This window comes from Aulonocara sp. 'chitande type north' Nkhata Bay, linkage group LG20 (genome assembly GCF_057382095.1).
Source record: "Aulonocara sp. 'chitande type north' Nkhata Bay isolate Kocher_YH1m ecotype deep benthic linkage group LG20, A_spYH_male_GT1.1, whole genome shotgun sequence".
Lineage (NCBI taxonomy): Eukaryota > Metazoa > Chordata > Actinopteri > Cichliformes > Cichlidae > Aulonocara > Aulonocara sp. 'chitande type north' Nkhata Bay.
Window position 1 is genome coordinate 11,159,210 of NC_141363.1, and position 20,947 is coordinate 11,180,156.

Sequence of the window (20,947 nt, forward strand, 5' to 3'; positions counted from 1 at the left end):
TTACTTTCACCTGGTCTGCATGCTTTGTGGTTAAAAGATAAGTGATAATGGCGGCCACACAATCTTAACAATCAAAACATTGAGGAAACTACAGACAAAACTGGAGTACATCAAGATCACCTTGCTGTGTGCATAAACTACAGATCCGAGCAGCTTCCAGGTTCCTCCACGGCGGTCCATGCGCAGCATCCGTAGGATCTGCAGGAATCTCAGACTCCTGATAGCCGAGGTGGCAAACACATTGCCCTGAGATCCAGCTGCCAGGACAGATACTGAGGCAATCAGCACCATGATGTCTGGGAAGAGAAGTACAACATATGAATAGAAAACCATGACCTTGGTCAAATCAGACTAAATTAACAACACTTTACTATGGACACTGAAGATCATTGTTCATTTAATCTGTACACTGTTCAAACAAACAATTTGCAGTTGGAAAAATATTTTTGTATCATTGTATCAAAAGTTTCAGCATTTAAGAACAGAAGTAATAGCAAAACAAGTAACAAGTAATGTGTCCATGTTATGTTCTTCAAGGTGACAGAAATGACAGCCAGTAAAACACAAGACAAACGTGTTTTCACACCTATGACACAGAAAGGCTTTCTGGCAAATTTTAGCCTCCCTCTCCATCCTCTGTATCGACAGCAGCAGCCAGCAGCCCATATCCTTACAATGTACTCCACTCCAAACACCACAATGGTCACAATTTCCTGTGGAAAAAAACAGAATGGGGGAGTTAACCTTGTGACATTAATTTATATGCAGAATACTGTTAAAATATTAAATAAAGTGATACTTACCAAGATGTACAAGGCACTCTCTGAGCTTTGTGTGAACTCTTTAATGGTGGCAAAGACTGAGAGTATAAGACACGAAAACACCAAGAGGAAGCTGGAACGGATGAGACAAAGTAAAGTTATTGCTTCTACTCTCTTATTTAGGGTAAGTCACTGTTACACCTGATAGATCCATGTGTAGATATTTTTTTTTGGTCCTGTCATGGTCCTGGGCCATGTGGGCCCAGTATTCTTAGTTTCTTGTATTTTTGTATTTCGTTCCTTATTTAGGCCATGTTTCCTAAGTTGTCCTGTTGTGGTGTTCCTTATTTGACTTCCCCTTGTGACTTTTATCCCCTGTGTGCCCCTCTATGTATCTGTGAGCCCTCATCTCCCCTCCTTGTTTCATTCCATGTTTCCCCAGCCCACTATGCCCGTGCTCTCTCTCTCCTCCTGTTTGCACCTGTGTACTTCCTGTTTTACTTTGACAGTCTCCCGTCAGTGTTGTTTACTCCTGCCATGTCTTGTTATGTTTATCTGTGTCAGCTGTGTTCCCATGTGTGGCCACTTCCCCTGATCATCCCTCTTGTGTATTTAGTCTCTGTGTTTCATGTAGTCTGTATCGCGTCGTCTGTGTTACCACCCCCTGTGTTCCGTATCTCCAGCCATAGCTTTTCCTTAGTTTATGTCCAGTTTAGGTTTCTGTTTGAACTATTACTCTTATGCTGCCCTCACTCTGTTTTGTTCCTTTCATCAGCCAGAATAAAAGGCTCGCTTTTGTTTAACTCCACTCCTGCATCCTCGCTTGTGTTCGCTCCTGGGTCCACCACACACATTTCCGCACGGTCTGCCTCCGCAGACCGTGACAGGTCCAGTTCAGAGTAATCGGTATCACCATGGTAGTCAGTTAAAGCTAATTTTGTACATTTTGAACACGTTTGTATGAAAGTGTACAAACCTCTGAACAGTGAATTATATCAGCTGACAAGCCATCCAACCAGCCTTAGTACCCCGCCCTTATTAGACAGAGTCTAATCTCTACATCTAATCTCAGCTGAGCCACTCTATCTGCTTTCTGTCAGAGTCATTAGCGGGATTGCTTTTTTTTTTTTTTTTATGAGAATTTATGTTGATATAAATTGCAGAAAAACTGTTGATGCTTTTATCCTAAACTTGGGGAAAATACTTAAGGCTAGTCATTGCACAACAGATAAAATCCTGATTAGATATTATTAAAGGGGATTCATTTGGATAAAATAGTTAAATGATGGTCTTGCATATGAATTTTGCTGCACAAGAGATACTCAGATGAGAGCCTCGGCAGGTCCTGACCTCACTTACAGTGGGGCAAAAAAGTATTTAGTCAGCCACCGATTGTGCAAGTTCCCCCACCTAAAATGATGACAGAGGCCAGTAATTTGCACCAGAGGTACACTTCAACTGTGAGAGACAGAATGTGAAAAACAAATCCATGAATCCACATGGTAGGATTTGTAAAGAATTTATTCGTAAATCAGGGTGGAAAATAAGTATTTGGTCAATAACAAAAATACAACTCAATACTTTGTAACATAACCTTTGTTGGCAATAACAGAGGTCAAACGTTTACTATAGGTCTTTACCAGGTTTGCACACACAGTAGCTGGTATTTTGGCCCATTCCTCCATGCAGATCTTCTCGAGAGCAGTGATGTTTTGGGGCTGTCGCCGAGCAACACGGACTTTCAACTCCCGCCACAGATTTTCTATGGGGTTGAGGTCTGGAGACTGGCTAGGCCACTCCAGGACTTTCAAATGCTTCTTACGGAGCCACTCCTTTGTTGCCCGGGCGGTGTGTTTTGGATCATTGTCATGTTAGAAGACCCAGCCTCGTTTCATCTTCAAAGTTCTCACTGATGGAAGGAGGTTTTGGCTCAAAATCTCACGATACATGGCCCCATTCATTCTGTCCTTAACACGGATCAGTCGTCCTGTCCCCTTGGCAGAAAAACAGCCCCATAGCATGATGTTTCCACCCCCATGCTTCACAGTAGGTATGGTGTTCTTGGGATGCAACTCAGTATTCTTCTTCCTCCAAACACGACGAGTTGAGTTTATACCAAAAAGTTCTACTTTGGTTTCATCTGACCACATGACATTCTCCCAATCCTCTGCTGTATCATCCATGTGCTCTCTGGCAAACTTCAGACGGGCCTGGACATGCACTGGCTTCAGCAGCGGAACATGTCTGGCACTGCGGGATTTGATTCCCTGCCGTTGTAGTGTGTTACTGATGGTGACCTTTGTTACTTTGGTCCCAGCTCTCTGCAGGTCATTCACCAGGTCCCCCCGTGTGGTTCTGGGATCTTTGCTCACCGTTCTCATGATCATTTTGACCCCACGGGATGAGATCTTGCGTGGAGCCCCAGATTGAGGGAGATTATCAGTGGTCTTGTATGTCTTCCATTTTCTGATGATTGCTCCCACAGTTGATTTTTTCACACCAAGCTGCTTGCCTATTGTAGATTCACTCTTCCCAGTCTGGTGCAGGTCTACAATACTTTTCCTGGTGTCCTTCGAAAGCTCTTTGGTCTTGGCCATGGCGGAGTTTGGAGTCTGACTGTTTGAGGCTGTGGACAGGTGTCTTTTATACAGATGATGAGTTCAAACAGGTGCCATTCATACAGGTAACGAGTGGGGGACAGAAAAGCTTCTTACAGAAGACGTTACAGGTCTGTGAGAGCCAGAGATTTTCCTTGTTTGAGGTGACCAAATACTTATTTTCCACCCTGATTTACGAATAAATTCTTTACAAATCCTACCATGTGAATTCATGGATTTTTTTTTCACATTCTGTCTCTCACAGTTGAAGTGTACCTCTGGTGCAAATTACTGACCTCTGTCATCATTTTAAGTGGGGGAACTTGCACAATCGGTGGCTGACTAAATACTTTTTTGCCCCACTGTATGTTGGAGAATAAGGTGATTGGGAACTATAATAGACCACCTAAATCTGTTTAATCAGGATAAATGACTACGATGTCAAGTTTATGTCAGTTTCACTAGTAATTAAAAAAAACAAACAAACAGAAGAATTAAAAAGAAGAAAAAAAAGAAATGATCTGCTGGAAGAAATCCAGAGCAGAGCAAATGGAAAGTGCCTCATGAAACCTGATACCCAGGACAGTGCAGGATTATAAAAGTTAGAGCCATAGGCAACATCAATCATACTTAGAGATACTGTAGAATGGCAGTAGGTATTTGCTGAGCCCATTATCATTCCAATATATAGATGCAAAAATAATTTCATTTACCAATGGATAGTATGAGATGTTATTATTATAATTGTTATCATGTGAGCTGATTGGGATAAAAAGGTTCAGAAAATGTTGCATTTACACAGAATACACAGAGACGGGGCCAGAGTTTGAAACTGTATATTACTAAGTAATATATTTATTATTGTATCAGTTGGCTTGAAAAAGTAAAGACATCAGAGGGTGGCTGCTGGATAATGTGTTTCTAATCTATTTACTTCAGTTGTCTCACTCTCTGCTAAAAGCTCCACTGCATTCACCAGCTGCTTCTAGTTTCTTTCTCCGTGTGCTGTTTGGTATTGGTCAGAAATCATTCAACTGCCCCCCACAGCTGGAAAAGAAGACCACAGGAAGAGCATGCTCTAAAAGGCCAAAAGTGGAATAGAGTGGATTTGAACTGTAAAGTGACAATTCTTGTCAGGTTTATCTCTGCAAGTGTCACCTTTCCGTTACACACTTCGTCCCGTCACTTCATCCATTATTAATACAAACAAATGTGTTTGTGCAGCTTTAAAAATGAAGAAGGGCAAAAGTCCAGCTCAGAAACACAGAACGGACTGTGTGTATCTCTGCGTAGCACTTAACACTAACAAGGCCCGGAATCAATTTGGTACGCTTGTATCCACATGAGTAAACTGAGGTTTGCACATATCCGTAAAAATCTTCTCAAATAATTCTAAAATTTAAAATAGGTCAGCGTGAGTAACAATGCAGGTAAGGTGGATACCGTCCTCCATTCAGAAGCAAGAAAGCTTAACGCTGACATCACTAGTAAAACATGTTGAATCCGTGTGAGCATAAAGTCTTTCCTTCTGTGCTTCATTCAGTTCTCACCACTCCTCATCAAGGCTCACCCTTGATTTTTTTTCCTAAATGCAATTTATCTGAATTTCCTGCTGCAGTTCACGTCCATTCCTGGCAGTGATATTTGGCCGTCAGCCAATCAGAATGAAGCAGCAAAGATCAATCGTGTGGCTACAGTGAAGCCCATAAATAAGCTTTTTTCTGATTGGTTCTTTATGATATCTTTGTTACTCTTCCTCAAAGGCCTAAAATATTTAACAACAAGCACTTTCACCTCTAAACCCACAATTCTGTACATTTTTACTTTGGTAAGTCAGACTGAGGTCATTGTTGTCATATCATATATCAATGATGACTTCAGCAGTCAAGTTTTACTTAGTAATAGTGAACGGGCTGTGAAAGCTTTTGCTACACACTACATTATATCTGTAGTCTGCCAGTAAAGTTCATCCTGTTAGATCACATTACTCACATTAGTTTTCTTGTGTTTTAAGCAGTGGTGTTGCTAGTATCTGAAAACAAGCCTAGAAATTGTTGGATTTTTCTCTTGATAATTCCACCCTTTTAAAGCTGTTTCACGGTAGAATTAATATCAAATGTTCTGAGAACTAATAACATATAAGTTTGAATATGTTTGTGTTAGTTCATTTTTCCAGTTCCAGTTGTGCATCCCTCCTGTTATATCTCCCCTTGTTATCCTGTGAGGGTATATATTGTCAGTCTGCCTTTGCTGTTTGTTGTGTTGTCCCTGATGATTGTGTGCACCCTCTGTACCTAACTGCTCATCAATCTGCTGCACTCTTAATCTCCTGCTCTCGCTCAGGTCTTGGCTGAAAATTTGTATCAGCATTGCCGACCAAATATCTAAATCTGATGTGATGATTAGGTATTTAACACACAATTTATCAAATTACTTGGTTCAATTAATTATTTGAACACAACAACCAGTATCAGATTTCAGAAAAGCAAATTATTAATGTATTATTGTCATAAGAACTAAATAGTCATCAAATCTGACTATTGGATTTCAGCTACAGGCCAACAGGATATTTCAATCTAACTATCATCGTCTTTATGGCATATGTGGAATACACAGATTACCATCCATCCATCCATTTTCTCCCCCTTATCAAATTCAGGGTGGTGCGAAAGATGGAGTCTTGATAGGTCGCCAGCCTGTCACAGGGCTAATACAAAAAATATACATATCTTTTAAAAATGTATCAGTTTCTTCTCAAATATCACTAGTGAATAGACACGTGTCCCTAAGATTGACTTTGCAATTCATGAACATTAAATCAGTAATATATATGTGTGTGTGTGTGTGTGTGTGTGTGTGTGTGTGTGTGTGTGTGTGTGTGTGTGTGTGTGTGTGTGGAGAGAGAGATAAGGTCTTTCAAGATCAGCACACTTTTGTGACCACTGTTAGATTCAAGGTCTTTTCCAGCCTAATTGATTCTCTTTGATTCTGTCTCTGTGATCATGTAAAGTTGGCCTCTTCAAGAAGACCTGTAAAGTAAAGATCAAGTACAGCTCATTGGATCATTAAGGTTCATTTATTCTGCTTGAATACAAAGAAGCATCTCTTAGCAGCAACTGCCCCCCCCCCCCTTTGAGAACTCCATCCACAAGGACTACATCACTGAAAAACTGTACAGTGCACCTAAATATACTAAATATACTGTACACTGATTACCTACAGCTTCCAGGCAAGAATGAGTTCACTGAAAGAACAATTTTTTTATTATACAAGAAAGATAAAGCAAATCTCAAAGCAAAGGAGGCCTATTTTGGGGCAGAGCACACATGCCTGGCTTCTGATTACTTGCTTGGGCACAAGAAGTACAAGGCAAGTGTTACTGAGCTAGGGAGTTCTTTGAAGGGCTGTGTGGTTCTTATTATGTTATTGAATGCAGCACTTTAAGATTTTTGTGCTTTGGTTAACACAAAGATAAATAAATTGCTGCTCAGTTCAGTGGCCCAATGAAAAATTCAACTCGTGTGGTTTTTTTTTTAATGTTTTTGTTCTATAATTATTTGGCATGAATGTATGATTATATACATTTTACTGAACATCAGCTAATAAAAATCATGATGCAAGATTGTATTTGTATTTAACTCATTTTTGAAGCGGTGCACAGCAGAAACTGGAAAAGTGTTGGCTGGAGAAGGAGGCTGGGATAAAAGTGAAAATATTTATGTATTATTCAAATGAGCCATTATATAATAAAAACAGTCTCATCTGTGGTAGTGATGAAGTCATCCATGCACTGTTTACTCAACTCAAATTTGAAAGTAGTTCAATAGGGTCACAGTAGGTATTTTTGGAATCAGGTATAACTGCAGTTTATTCCCATATTTTTGTAAGTTTGCACTGCTAATCAAACTGTTACCTATCTTCACTTATGCACACTGAGACAGATGGTCATTGTGTAGGTGTAGATGTTAGAACCCTGTTTATGTCTGACAGAAGATGTGACTGTGAGAGGAAGGTTGCCATTTAATATTACTATGAATAATTCATCATCAAAACACTAATATTCCAAATGGTTCCAAATGCCAAGTGAAACCTGTATGTAAACCTCGTAGTAAACTGAAGCGTCGATTGGATCAAATCAGTCCACTTGACAGCGCAAAGGCAAATCTTTTTACATCATGCAGTTGTTCTCTGCAAATGTCCATCGCAAATTGTTAGCCAATGAGTGTGTGGTTTCACAGTCAGACCTACCCCTCCTTGTCTTATCCATTTTCCGGCAACCAATTGGATTTCAGGACAGCACTTCAGAAACCAATAGCTGACACCACAGGAGCTACATCTGTCTTTTACTGTGTCTATACAGTGTCGCCTTCAACAGAGCAATCGAAGTTACATTGCCCAGCCTTGCCCCCCTTAGTTCCTCCTTACCACCTTCATGCTCTGTCTCCACAGTCTGATGTGTGATGTGTGGAGGGTCCGGGCTGCGAGGATTAAGGCAGTGGTGACTTTTCCACTGAGACATGTGGCCTGGTCAAAACACAGAGAGCGGCACTCTAAAAGATCTTTAAATATAGTAAACATACCTTGTGTGCCACAGACTGCTCCCAAACACAAGGGGGCAAAAAATACTTCTAAAACACTTAAGTTGGCTTTATTAAACGTTAGATCTTTAGCTGGGAAAACATTTTTAATTAATGATTTAATCACTGAGCACAGCCTTGATTTTATGTTTTTAACTGAAACTTGGTTGGACCAAAGTAACAGTGGAGCTGTTCTCATCGAGACGACCCCTCCTAACTACAGTTTTATCAGTGAGGCCAGGGTGAGCAGGAGAGGAGGAGGGGTTGCTGTCTTATTTAATGAATCATTTCAATGTAAGCAACTATCTCCTGGAAGTTTTCAGTCTTTTGAATATGTGGCTTTACAGCTGAAGGCCCCATCCAAAGTTGTGTTTCTTAATGTTTACAGGCCTCCCAAATACTGCACAGACTTTTTTAATGATCTCAGTGAACTGCTGTCTGTGATCTGTGTTGATTTCGACTGTGTAATTATTGTTGGGGATTTTAACATCCATGTGGACAACCCTCAGGACAAAGGGACTAAAGACCTGAGTAACACTCACTCAACTTTGGGCTGACTCAGCATGTCACAGAGGCCACACATAATAGAGGACACACTCTTGACCTACTGATCTCCAAGTCCTGAGCATTTTGAAGGTTACTGTGTCTGATGTGGGCCTGTCTGATCATTACTGTATTTTCTTTGAAAGTAAAATTTCAGCCCACACAAATATATCAACAGCAGTGATCACAAAACGGTGTATAACTGAAGACAGTAGTGAGATCTTTAACCAGGTCTTCCCATTAACACCTGGCCTGTCCAGAGGTTCAGTCAATGAGCTCGTTTAGCTTCAATGCTAAAATGTTAAATGTAATGGACACTATTGCTCCCATTAAGGTGAAGGTTATCTCTGGAAGGAAAAAGTCTCCCTGGAGAAAAATGAAAAAAGAGAGTGTAGGAAAGCTGAGCGCAGATGGAGAAAAACAAACCTCCAGGTTCATTATGACATCTATAAAGAGAAACTTCACAATTATAATTTACAACTGAGGAGTGCAAGGAGGTCCTACTTCTCTGATATTCAGTCATAATGCTCGGGTCTTATTTTCTACAGTTGACAGGCTAACAAACCCTCCTGTGTCAGTGGCAGCTGAACTTCATTCGACCATGGCCTGCAATGACTTCGCCAAATTCTTCACAGACAAAATCCAAAAGATTAGACAAGCATCAACAGCATATTCAGGATATATACTGTGTCCACTGAAAAACTGTTTAAACACCATCAAACAGTTTCACCCTATTAACAGCAAAGACCTGGAGGACATCTTAGGCCAACTGAACTCCTCCTCCTGCTGTTTAGATGTCCTGCCAACACGTTTTTTCAAAAAGGTCTCAAAGACTTTAGAGTCAGACCTGTTACAGATCGTCAACTTTTCTTTCATGTCAGGTGTGTTTCCAGAACCACTAAAAACTGCTGTAATAAAACCTATACTGAAAAAGGACAATCTTGACAAGACACAAATGAACAACTACAGGCCGGTCTCAAATCTCCCATTTTTAAGTAAGATCATTGAAAAAGCAGTTTCTCAACAGCTCAATTACTTCTTAAAACAGAATAATTGCTACGATGCCTTCCAGTCAGGTTTTAGACAGAACCACAGCACTGAAACCGCTCTGACCAAAGTGTTTAATGACATATGTCTGAATACAGACAGTGGAAAAATGTCAGTCTTAGTTTTGCTGGATCTCAGTGCAGCATTTGATACAGTTGACCACAACATATTACTCAAATGACTAGAGAACTGGGCAGGTCTTTCAAGAACTGTACTAAACTGGTTCAAAACATACTTAGAAAACAGGAAATACTTTGTATCAATAGGTAACTTCACATCTGAGCAGACAAGTATCACATGTGGAGTTCCCCAAGGTTCCATCTTGGGACCCCTTCTGTTTAACATCTACATGCTCCCACTGGCACAGATTATAAACAACAACAAAATAAACTATCATAGCTATGCAGATGACACACAAATATATATCACAATGTTACCAGGAGACCGAGGCCCTGTACAGGCTCTTGGTAAATGCATCGAGGAAATTAATGACTGGTTGTGCCACAATTTTCTCCCGCTAAACAAAAACAAAACTGAGGTAATAGTCTTTGGTGCCAAAGAAAAACGATTACAGGTCACCAGCAAACTTCAATCTATACACCTAAAAACCACAAACCAGGCGAGAAATTTGGGTGTAGTGATGGATGCAGACCTAAACTTAGAAAAACACATTAAGACAAAAACAAAATCAGCTTACTATCACCTCAAGAATATATCAAGGATAAAAGATCTGATGTCTCAACAGGACCTGGAAAAACTAGTCCATGCATTCATCTTTAGTAGGCTTGATTACTGTAACAGCATCTTTACAGGTCTACCTAAAAAATCAGTCAGACAACTACAGCTCATTCAGAACTCTGCTGCTCGAGTCCTCACTAAGACCAAAAAAGTGGACCACATCAGTCCAGCTCTGAGGTCCTTACACTGGCTGCCTGTCCGTCAGAGGATAGACTTTAAAGTTCTGATGCTGGCCTATAAAGCTCTGAATGGTTTAGGACCAAAATACATCAGTGACCTCCTGACCCAGTATGAACCTTCAAGATCCCTCGGGTCATCTGGATCCGGTCTTTTATCAGTTCCCAGAGTCAGAACCAGACACAGAGAAGCTGCATTCAGCTTTTATGCTCCTTATATCTGGAACAAACTCCCAGAAAGCCTCAGATCAGCTGAAACACTCAGTTTATTTAAATCCAGGTTGAAGACTCACCTGTTCTCAGCTGCATTTGAATAAAGCACCAAATCCACACTTTTAAATTTCAAAACTTATATTTTAACTACTGATTTTATCTACTGTTTTTTTAATCAATTTGAAATCATGCTTTTTATTGTTTTTGTTTTTTAATGTCTCTGTAAAGCACTTTGAATCACCTTGTTGTTGAATTGTGCTATAAATAAACTTGCCTTGCCTTGCCTTGCCTATAAGTCGGCAGTGTTTCAGATGTGACAGTAGTAAGAGATGCCTCTCCTGATCACCCGGTAACTACTTTTTGAATATGCCTGCCCTTTAAAAAAAAGCTTCAGAGTTATTCAAAAAACGCCCAGGGCTAACAAAACACCTTTTTATAAGTCTTTCTCAAAAAAAGAGTGTTGTTGTACTATTGCGTGTTGTATGACATCTACATGTGTGAGAAATGCAGAAAAGAATAACTCAATCCTTCTTGCTTTTCATAGCCATTTGTGATCACTGGGGAGGTGATGGCATTTCCATAACTTGTCATTTTGATTTATAATTTCACCAGGTGAAAACCAACACTGCTTATGGATTATAGCACACAAAGGCAACACTTACTCATTATTCAAAACTCATTAATCCACTTGATCCCATAAATTAACTCTTCCTGGAGTCTTATGTACTTACATCTATGATATTGCCAAGCAGAACATCAACGCATACTGCCAAGAAATGATTTCAGCACACCGAGTCCAGTTAAACTGCATTTTAGATGGAACATCATTTATTATGCATTTTTTCAGTCTGATTCTTGTCTTTATATAAACTAACCTAGCCATGATAATGATATATTCCTTTAAAAATGTTATTACCAAAGTCAGCTTGCAAGCTTACAACAAAAAAGCTATGATATTACACTTATGACAGCAGTAAGAAATAACACATTAACGAGCTCCATGTTTTAACAATGATTGATATGCTGCTCAAAACTTACAGTTTACATTTGGATCACATTAGTTCCTCTAAGTATAGTCACTGAAACTAAATGTTACGGAGGAAAAGGCTACATAGATAGCTAGCTGCATTTGTAATTGGGGATCAGGTTATGCAGATTTGCTGACTTGACCTTGCCCAGCTCATTAGTACTTTCTGATGAGGACTCTTGCTGATAAAAGAAGGTAACAGGACTTGCCTCCTAAAGCAATCAAACAATTAGTCCCTACAGATACTCGATTATCTATAATTTTACCATAAGCACAGCTTCTAGACAGTCATTTCTATCTCTTCATTATATAGGACATACACACAGATCATGGTCCAAATGGGAGGCAAATTCAGATATACAGACTAAGTAAGGTCTTGTGAGGAGATTTCAAATATGACTGTATAATACTAAACAGATATTTTTTATTTAAACAGTGATTCTTATAATAATTGTGTCACATGCCATTTCTGGCATGTCAAGTGTACAGCACGTTGTGTTCAGCTGGGAGTTGTTCTGAAAGTGCTGTATAAATAAATCACTTGCTTGCTAATTTGCAGTAAATGTTTGCAGTGCAAAGAAAACAACAGTCTGACAGCTGTATGACTGTCCACAGAGTTAGAAATAGACTATATAGATTTTATTCTGCACTGATTATAAATCTGGGATATAATTGCAGCAGATAGCAAACATTTAACAGTGCTTGTAAAAACATCTGCAAATTAATTTGCTCCCCTACAGACAGCAACTTTGTGAATGAGTAAATGAATCAGGCTGTCAGTCAGCTCATCAGACTCAGAGTCGAAGTTAACTCTGGAACAGAAAACCCAACGTTTCCCTCTGGAAGGGTTAACAAACTGAGATTTGTTATCTAAACATGCTTCATCGAGTTGGGCCAAGACTGGATTAGCTGTTTTCTTGTCTTTACCAATGACCATATAAAAGGTTTTCATGACTTAGCATAGCATCAAGACAGTCTTTATGCTAAGCTATGCTATGCTATGCAAAGTCTTAGCTTCCCAACTCTGTAAGAAAGCACAAACACTATATTGCCAAAAGTATTTGCTCGTCTGCCTTTACACACATATGAACTTAAGTGGCATCCCATTCCTAATCTATAGGGTGTAAATATGATGTCAGCCCATCCTTTGCAGCTATAGCTTCAAATGTTCTGGAACATTCTTCCAGAAGTACATTTGTGAGGTCAGACACTGAAGCTGGATGAGAAGGCCTAAATCGAAGTCTCTGCTCTAATTCATCCCAACGGTTTTCTGTCAGGGTAAGCTCAGGACTCTGTGCAGGCCAGTCAAATTCTTCTGTTCCAAACTGTTCCCACAAACCTGGGAGTACTGTGTACTGAGCCCTCTCCTGTACTCACTCTACACCTACGACTGCACAGCCACTAACAGCTCCAACATCATTGTGAAGTTTGCGGACGACACTACAGTGGTGGGTCTTATCACCAACGGTGATGAGACGGCTTACAGGGAGGAGGTCAGCGCCCTGACCCACTGGTGTCAAGACAACCATCTCACCCTCAACGTCGCAAAGACAAAGGAGTTGATAGTGGACTTCCGGAGGTGCAGAGAAGTACACACCCCCATCACCATCAACGGCGCTGCTGTGGAGAGAGTGAGCAGCTTCCGGTTCCTTGGTGTACATCTGGCTGAGGATCTTACGTGGTCAGTACACACAAACAAAACAGTGAAGAAGGCGCAGCAGCGCCTCTTCTTTCTCAGGAGACTGAAAAGATTCGGCATGAGCCCCCGCATCCTCAGGACCTTCTATCACTGTGCCATTGAGAGCATCCTCACTGGATGCATCACCACCTGGTATGGCAACAGCACCGCCTACAACTGCAAAGCTCTCCAGCGAGTAGTGCGGTGCTCTGAACGGATAATTGGAGGTGAGCTTCCCTCCCTCCAAGACATCTACAGGAAGCGCTGCCTGAGGAAAGCGGGGAGGATCATCAAGGACTCCAGTCACCCCAGCCATAAACTGTTCAGACTGCTTCCATCAGGAAGGAGGTTCTGCAGCATCCGGTCCCGTACCAGCAGACTGAGAGACAGCTTTTTCCATCAGGCCATCAGACTGCTGAACACGTCATAGACACCTCAGCTTCACTACTGGAACTTCAACATTATGCACTCCACACTGTATATAAATGCCACTTGTTTTGCACATATTCAACTCTGTATATTTTATATATTTTATAATTATTATAATTATTATTATTTTTATTTTTTTTTACTATTTAATTTGTAAAAATGTGTATACACACACACACACACACACACACACACACACACACACACACACACACGTAGGAAAATATTTAGTATACACATCCAGAAATGCATATACTATTATATATTGTACATATATTTATTAGTTTCAGGTTGGCCATTCTTGTATTTTGCTCGTTTGTGTTGTTGTGTTTGCACATCTCTGTTGCTTGTGGGGCTCGCACACAAGAATTTCACTCGCATGTGCTGTGCCAGTGTGCCTGCACATGTGATGTGACAATAAAAGTGATTTGATTTGATTTGATTTGAGTATCACATTTTCCAAAATATGTAGGTATGCTGAAACATTAAGAGTTCCTTTCACTGGAATTAAGTGGCCAAGCCCAAATCCTGAAAAACAACCCCACACCTTTTCAAACCACTTGTGTTTATGACATCCTGAGCATCACTTTTGAGTTTTTGTTTTTTATTTATGTGTCTTGATATGCTTTAAATGAATGTCCCATCAGCTCCTCATTGGAAAAAAATTTAAGGCATTATTTGGTAATGCAAATTAGGTAACTATGGCACATAAACACTGCTATATTCATTATGAGTTCAACAATGATCATTTTTTACTATTTTATGTTGTAAGTTTTTACACTTTATACTCTGTGAAGTCGTAATTAAAATTCACGTAAAGACACAAAGAACCAGAGACACGATGCCTATTTTACCATAGCTAAACATTTATGGATTTATAATTAAACTTACTAAATTTATATTTTATAAAAACTGCCAGTAGATATAGATGATATATAGTCTTCGCCATAAACAAAGGTCAAAGGTCAATGTTTCAACTACAGATGACTCTCTGATACTGAATGCATCACAGCTCATAGACATGCAGTTCTTCTTTTTACATCATTTTATCTCTGGCACCTCAGCCTCCACTAAAAAGCCACAAACAGTGAAAATCACATTCCCTCTTGCATTTGACAAACAGCCACAAAACACACACATCCACTTGTTGCCAGCGAGATCCAGACGACATCAGTGGGAACGTGACTGTTGATCAATCGAGTTGAGGGGGCTGCTGTTGGAAGCAGAGAAGCCTGCATTTCCTCCTGAGCTGAAGATAAAGAAACATTGATTTGTCTCGCTCAGCACAACATTGCCTACCCAGACATACTCATCACGCTAAATTTAGACTGCGACGAACTCGTGGCGAGCAAATAAGGAGGTAAGGATTTTTCACTAAGCAAGTAGTGCATCTGAAGAACAAGTGCCAGCACTGCAGTGAGCGCTCTGTGAACACCGTCAGGGGATGTTTGAGGGTGACGATGGCTTTCTGGGGCACTCAACGTGCAAAAACAAACACAAGTGACCCTGCAAGTGTAGCTGTCTGCTGTCATTGTCTTAATTATGAGCCGCAGAGGTAGCCTTTCTGTGCATTTAGCATTCGCAGTATCCATAACTCGTTGAAAATTTGGAGAAAAAAAAAAGAGAGAGAAATCTATTTTATGTGCAAAAAGTATTTTGACAAATAATCAGAATGCCAAGCCCCCATTCTAATGTTTCCAAAAAGCTTTAGAGTGGCTTGTCAACTATATCAGCTGATCGATTGATTGATCGATATGCAATGCAACTAGCAAGTTAAAGATAATTACATAACAAAGATCTAAGCAACCTGAATTTTTCAAGTCGATCAAATTGTGCAATTTTCCTGGGGCATTCATGTTAAAGTTGCAGTTGGCAAAACCTAAAAGAAAAAAGACGGGGACAGAGGATAGCAGATTTTTTTTTTTCTAAGTAAAGACTCCTTCAGTTCTCCCCTTCTGTTCTCTCAAGAGGCAAACATGGGCCTCTACCTGCTTGAAATAGCTCAGTGCTGAGTTTTCCCTTCATGGTGAGTCTGAACCCACCTCATCAAACACAAAACCCTCTGCTTAGCACATCACACCAGTGCATACCCCTTCTTATAGACTATATATAGAAAACATTTTTCTGACTTAAGCTTCTCATCTGATCTGTTCATTCATGTGTTAGATTTTCCAAAGTCTGATAATATAACCAAGATGAGAAAAAGGAGGGAAACTGAACTGAGCTGAATGAAGTTCCATCTCAGTTCTTCACTATAAGTAACTCTTTTCATATATAAGTACCGTTGTCATCCATTATACTACAGAGATATTAGCTATAGGCACTTAACAGGATTTTAGTTTATAGAAAAACACTTTGCTACAATACTCAGTTGATGTGTCTTTTAAGAAAAGTTGCTTTATGGTGTAATGTGTCATCGTAACAGATCAAGTTCTTGTAGTTTTTGTTGAACGGCAGCCACCGTGGCCAAAGGCGACACCAGCAGAATGATGACATATGCTGAAACGTAACAAGAGAGCAGCTCCCATGCTGACTCAAAACTACGCTCGGTGTCGGAGGAGTATTTATCTGAATTCTCTCAGTGTTAGAAACCATATGTTATCTGGTAATTCAGCAAGAAATAGGACAAAGAAATGGAACATCTCAGCCTGCTTTGCGATATTTAACTGGACTATGTTTTAAATAATAGTGCCAACAACAGATATAAAACTGATAGGGCCGGGGCATACATACTGCTGTTTTGCATGAGCTCTTTTTGCAACAACCTGTAAACCTTTTGTGAATGGGCCAGGCTGAGGAAGTCTGAGGATGTGGTTCCCTGTGAGAAAATGGTGGAATGCTCTCCCCTGGTTGGGGAAGAAAGGCTGCCTCCAGTGATAATGGGCAAAGAATATAGGTTATCATTGTCTTGCTTAAATAAGCAACAGATTTTATGGGAAATGGAAATTCTTACCTAAATGCTGCTGTCCAAACAGGGCCATCAGTGCAAGTCTACAGCTCTGTTCAACACAGATGACAGCTTTTGCATGCTGATAACAAACAAGATGTTCTGCCTCCTTTTAAACTGGAGGACACACTAACGTTTTTTCAGTAACGTTTTTTAAAGAAAGCCGGTCACAGACCGCAGCCTCCAGGCTGGGCACACAGCAGGAGGGAGGCAAAGAAGCCCCCCAGCCAGGCTGAGAAGACCCACAGAGCCCCAGCAGCCACGGTCGATCACAGCCCCGGTGCAGAGAGCCCCCTCCGAGGAAACACTGGAGATATGACCCAACAAGGATATATACAGGATAAAAAGATAAAATAAATAAGAATGGGATACAGTATAAATGTAAATAGAGTAAGAAGATAAAAAAATGAATAAGAATAAAATCAATAAATATTAGGTAAAACCTAAATTAATAATATAAATAGAATAACAGGGGGTTATTATATACAGTGGGTTCTCTCCGGGTACTCCGGCTTCCTCCCACTGTCCAAAGACATGCACTTAGTGGGGATAGGTTAATTGGTTAATCCAAATTGCCCATAGGTGTGAATGTGCAAGTGAATGTGAGTGCAAATAGTTGTCTGTCTCTGTGTGTTGGCCCTGCGACAGACTGGCGACCTGTCCAGGGTGTACCCCGCCTCTCGCCCTATGACAGCTGGGATAGGCTCCAGCGCCCCCCGCGACCCTGAAAAGGATAAGCGGACGCGAATGGATGGAGAATAACAGGATAGAATAAATAAGCATAAAATAAATAAACGTTAGGTGAAAGCTAAATTAAAAAGGTGGGTCTTGAGCCTGTTCTTAAAAACATGTACGTTCTCTGCGGCCCTGAGCTCCTCCGGCAGGCTGTTCCACAGATGAGGACCATACCACTGAAAAGCTGCCTCTCCGTGAGTATGTGTCCTGACTTTAGGGACAATCAATAGGCCAGTACCAGAGGACCTCAGGGTCCGCGAGGGTTCATATGGTGAAACCAAATGTGAGAGATAAGAAGGCCCAAGACCATTAAGACATTTAAAAACCAATAAAAGAACTTTAAAATCGATCCTGAAACACACGGGGAGCCAATGCAGCGATTCTAAAACCGGTGTAATGTGGGCCCGCCCTCTGGTCTTCATCAGCACACAAGCTGCAGAGTTTTGTAAAAGTTGTAAAGGTGAAATATTATTTTTGGGGAGACCAGAGAGCAGGGCATTACAGTAATTAATGCGACTGGTAATGAAAGCATGCATCAACATCTCCATGTTGGCCCGAGAGAGAATAGGGCGGACTCTGGCTATATTTTTTAGATGATAAAATCCAATTTTGGTTACATGTTTAATATGTGGGATAAAACCAAGCTCAGAGTCAAAAATAACACCCAGTTTTTTCACTTGTAGTGAAGGGCATAGTGAAAATGCCTCTAATTTAGACAAGAGTTTCTCTCTCTGAGCCTCAGGACCGAGTTCTCTGCCATCCAGGATCTTATATCTAGAATACAGTTAAAAAGAGCATCCATTGGTCTGGTGTCATCAGGAGACACGGAGATATACAGCTGAGTGTCATCAGCGTAACTGTGGAAGTTCACTCCACGCCTCCTGATGACACCGCCAAGAGGGAGCATACACAAATTAAAAAGTACAGGGCCTAAAACTGACCCTTGAGGCACACCACAAGTCATGTTATGGATCTTAGAGGAGCATGTATCCATACTCACCATAAAAGTTCTGTCTGAGAGATAGGAAGTGAACCAGTTGTGTACAGCACCAGAAAGGCCCACCGTGTGTTTCAGTCTGTTTAAAAGAATAGCGTGGTCTACTGTATCAAAGGCTGCGCTTAGATCCAGTAGCACCAGGACTGAGAGCTTTTGGGAGTCCCAGTTACATCTAAGATCATTTAACCTGCATGTGTGGATATACCAACAATATTTGCCATCGCTTTCCAATAAAAAACCTGCACCCTTGCAAAGCAGTCATGATCAAGTGAGGCTGCACTGAAAAATCTTCTAAATGTGTTTAATTGAGTAAGCCTGTATTTTAAGTGTTGTTTAGAATAGTATATAGGGCACACTCAAACCAACTAGGACTCGGTCTTTTACTTTATCACAGACCCCACATCTGTTAAAAGAGACCACTCAATCACATCTCAGCAGCCTGGCAGCCAGCATCTGTCTACTGCTGTCCTTGCCTTATTGCCAGATCAGCAAAATAATGGAATACCACGCCGTGTCCTTAGGTTGTCTCTCACAATAACCAAAACAGAATTATTTTTTTGTTTTTTGTACTGATTGTCTTTTAGTCATTTTGTTGCCTTTATTCAGTCAGTTTTTGTAGTCTTTTTTTTTGTCACATTCTACTCTGGTGCACAACTGAGACATTTAGTCATCTTATAGCTGCAGAGGGTATTCAAGTATCTCACACAGCTGGTTCTATCTGCAAGAGGACACACTATAATCAGGCTCCTGCAGAAGCCAAATGGCTGAAGATAACAGAAAGCTCAGCACTGCATCTGATTGGGAATATGCCTTGGCTTTGTGGAAATTGTTACAGGCTGCAGAGAACTGGCTTTACGTTACTGTCTCAATAGCATTAAGCCTAACGAAAACACCTTTTGTAGCAGAATTTGTGCCAAGAAAGAACTGAGACAAGATGAATTTTGTACAACAGCAGAGATTTAATCCCACAGGGATCCATGACTGTAGATCACTGTGTCTCTTTCCCTTATCTAATGTTTGACCAAAAGTGATGGAGAAAGGCTGGCCTTGGTCTCAGACAGCCAGAAACATAAAGCGAGAAAGAGAGAGAGAGGACCTAAAGCAGCAAGCCCAAGAGTATTCTGGCCATACAATACTCATGTTCCACATATTGATTATTCACGCGCATTACAACTGAGGCCACTGAACACAACACCTGACTAACATTTCCAGAGAAACCCCATCGAAAAGAAAGAAAGCTGCTAGCATACCTTGTAGTACTGCTTCATTCAAGGCAACTGTTACTTCATGCCAAATGCATTTTCCACTGCAGAAGGGATAAGGAACAGACCGAACCGGCGGTGGAAAGAGCTTACTGTCATCACATGATTGTTTTATAAATCAGCAAGGTGGAAAGATAGAGCTGGGAGATTAAATGAAGTGTGATGACTATGAATAATGCATAGAACAGACAAATGGAATAGAGGGCAGACATGTGGTGACTCTGTGTGGCTTCTTTGGCTGGTGCTTATTTGTGTCTGTTGATCGCGGTCACGTGTCCTACTCTACAACTTTCTGGAGGATTCTGATTTTAGACAACACACATGTTTACTGACCCTTTTCTAACGAGGCTGTCTGGCGTAGCTTGGCTACTAAAACACATCATGTCTGCGTGCACTAGATTCAGCCACAGAGCTCGCACTGCTTCCTAAGAGCAGCAATGAAGAGCATCTTTTAAAAAAAAAGGCATAACAAATGGAGACTCGGCTGCTGTAGTATTCGGTTAATATTTCAGAAGTACCCAGAGGGCTCTGTGTGAGTGCGTGTGGTTTCACATTAGAGCACAGCCTTACTTCTGGGCATCCAGCTGTGTCTGGGGATTCGATATGCTGTGCACAGTGAATTCCTCAATTCTGTGGCTACTTCATCTCCTAACTACTAAGCATGCAGCATCACTGAACTGGAAGGAGTCAGACGAAGCTGGAAGAGGGGTCTTCCAAACACAGGTGACACACCTTTTCATTTGAAGAATGTGTTTGTGAAGGGAACATACTGTAACCATTTCATCTCATTAGTATGTTATACATAACACACTGGAGTGGGTCCACGCAGAAAAGCATTTGACTAATGTCTGCTGTATTAAACAGGAATTCTGCATCACGACATGGACTTCATGCGATTATGAGGCAGGGAGGCGATGAATAAATGAGAAATGTAAGATCAGAGACTGGGTATCCTGCGAGTCTACTGAATAGATTCTGACTGTTTTTTCAATCTTTCATCTTCCAGGTTGGCAGACAGAAACTGCTGCAGCACCACTTCCGCATGAAAAAATCATGTTATCCTTTGTGATTTCATGCTCACTAGAGATTACAGATCGTGAGGCCTCATATCGATGATGGCATCTCTGGGGGTCTGACATTAACTCTTTATGTTCGACCCAAACCTCACTTAACCTAACAGACAAGGGAAACAACAGCAAAGCACCATGTTCCAGCTGCAA

General features: G+C 40.8%; 1 protein-coding gene across 3 annotated transcripts in view; it reads right to left on the reverse strand.

The window, feature by feature from the left end:
* Window positions 1-20,947, reverse strand: part of LOC147305230 (potassium voltage-gated channel subfamily KQT member 2-like) — a 41,202-nt gene that overhangs the window by 19,021 nt on the left and 1,234 nt on the right. For all 3 annotated transcript variants that reach the window (XM_086276850.1, XM_086276852.1, XM_086276851.1), the window contains exons 2-4: window positions 804-894; window positions 587-713; window positions 121-296 (exon numbers count right to left, since the gene is read on the reverse strand). In XM_086276850.1, coding sequence (XP_086132976.1) covers window positions 121-296; window positions 587-713; window positions 804-894 — 394 coding nt within the window. The remainder of the gene's footprint in view (window positions 1-120; window positions 297-586; window positions 714-803; window positions 895-20,947) is intronic.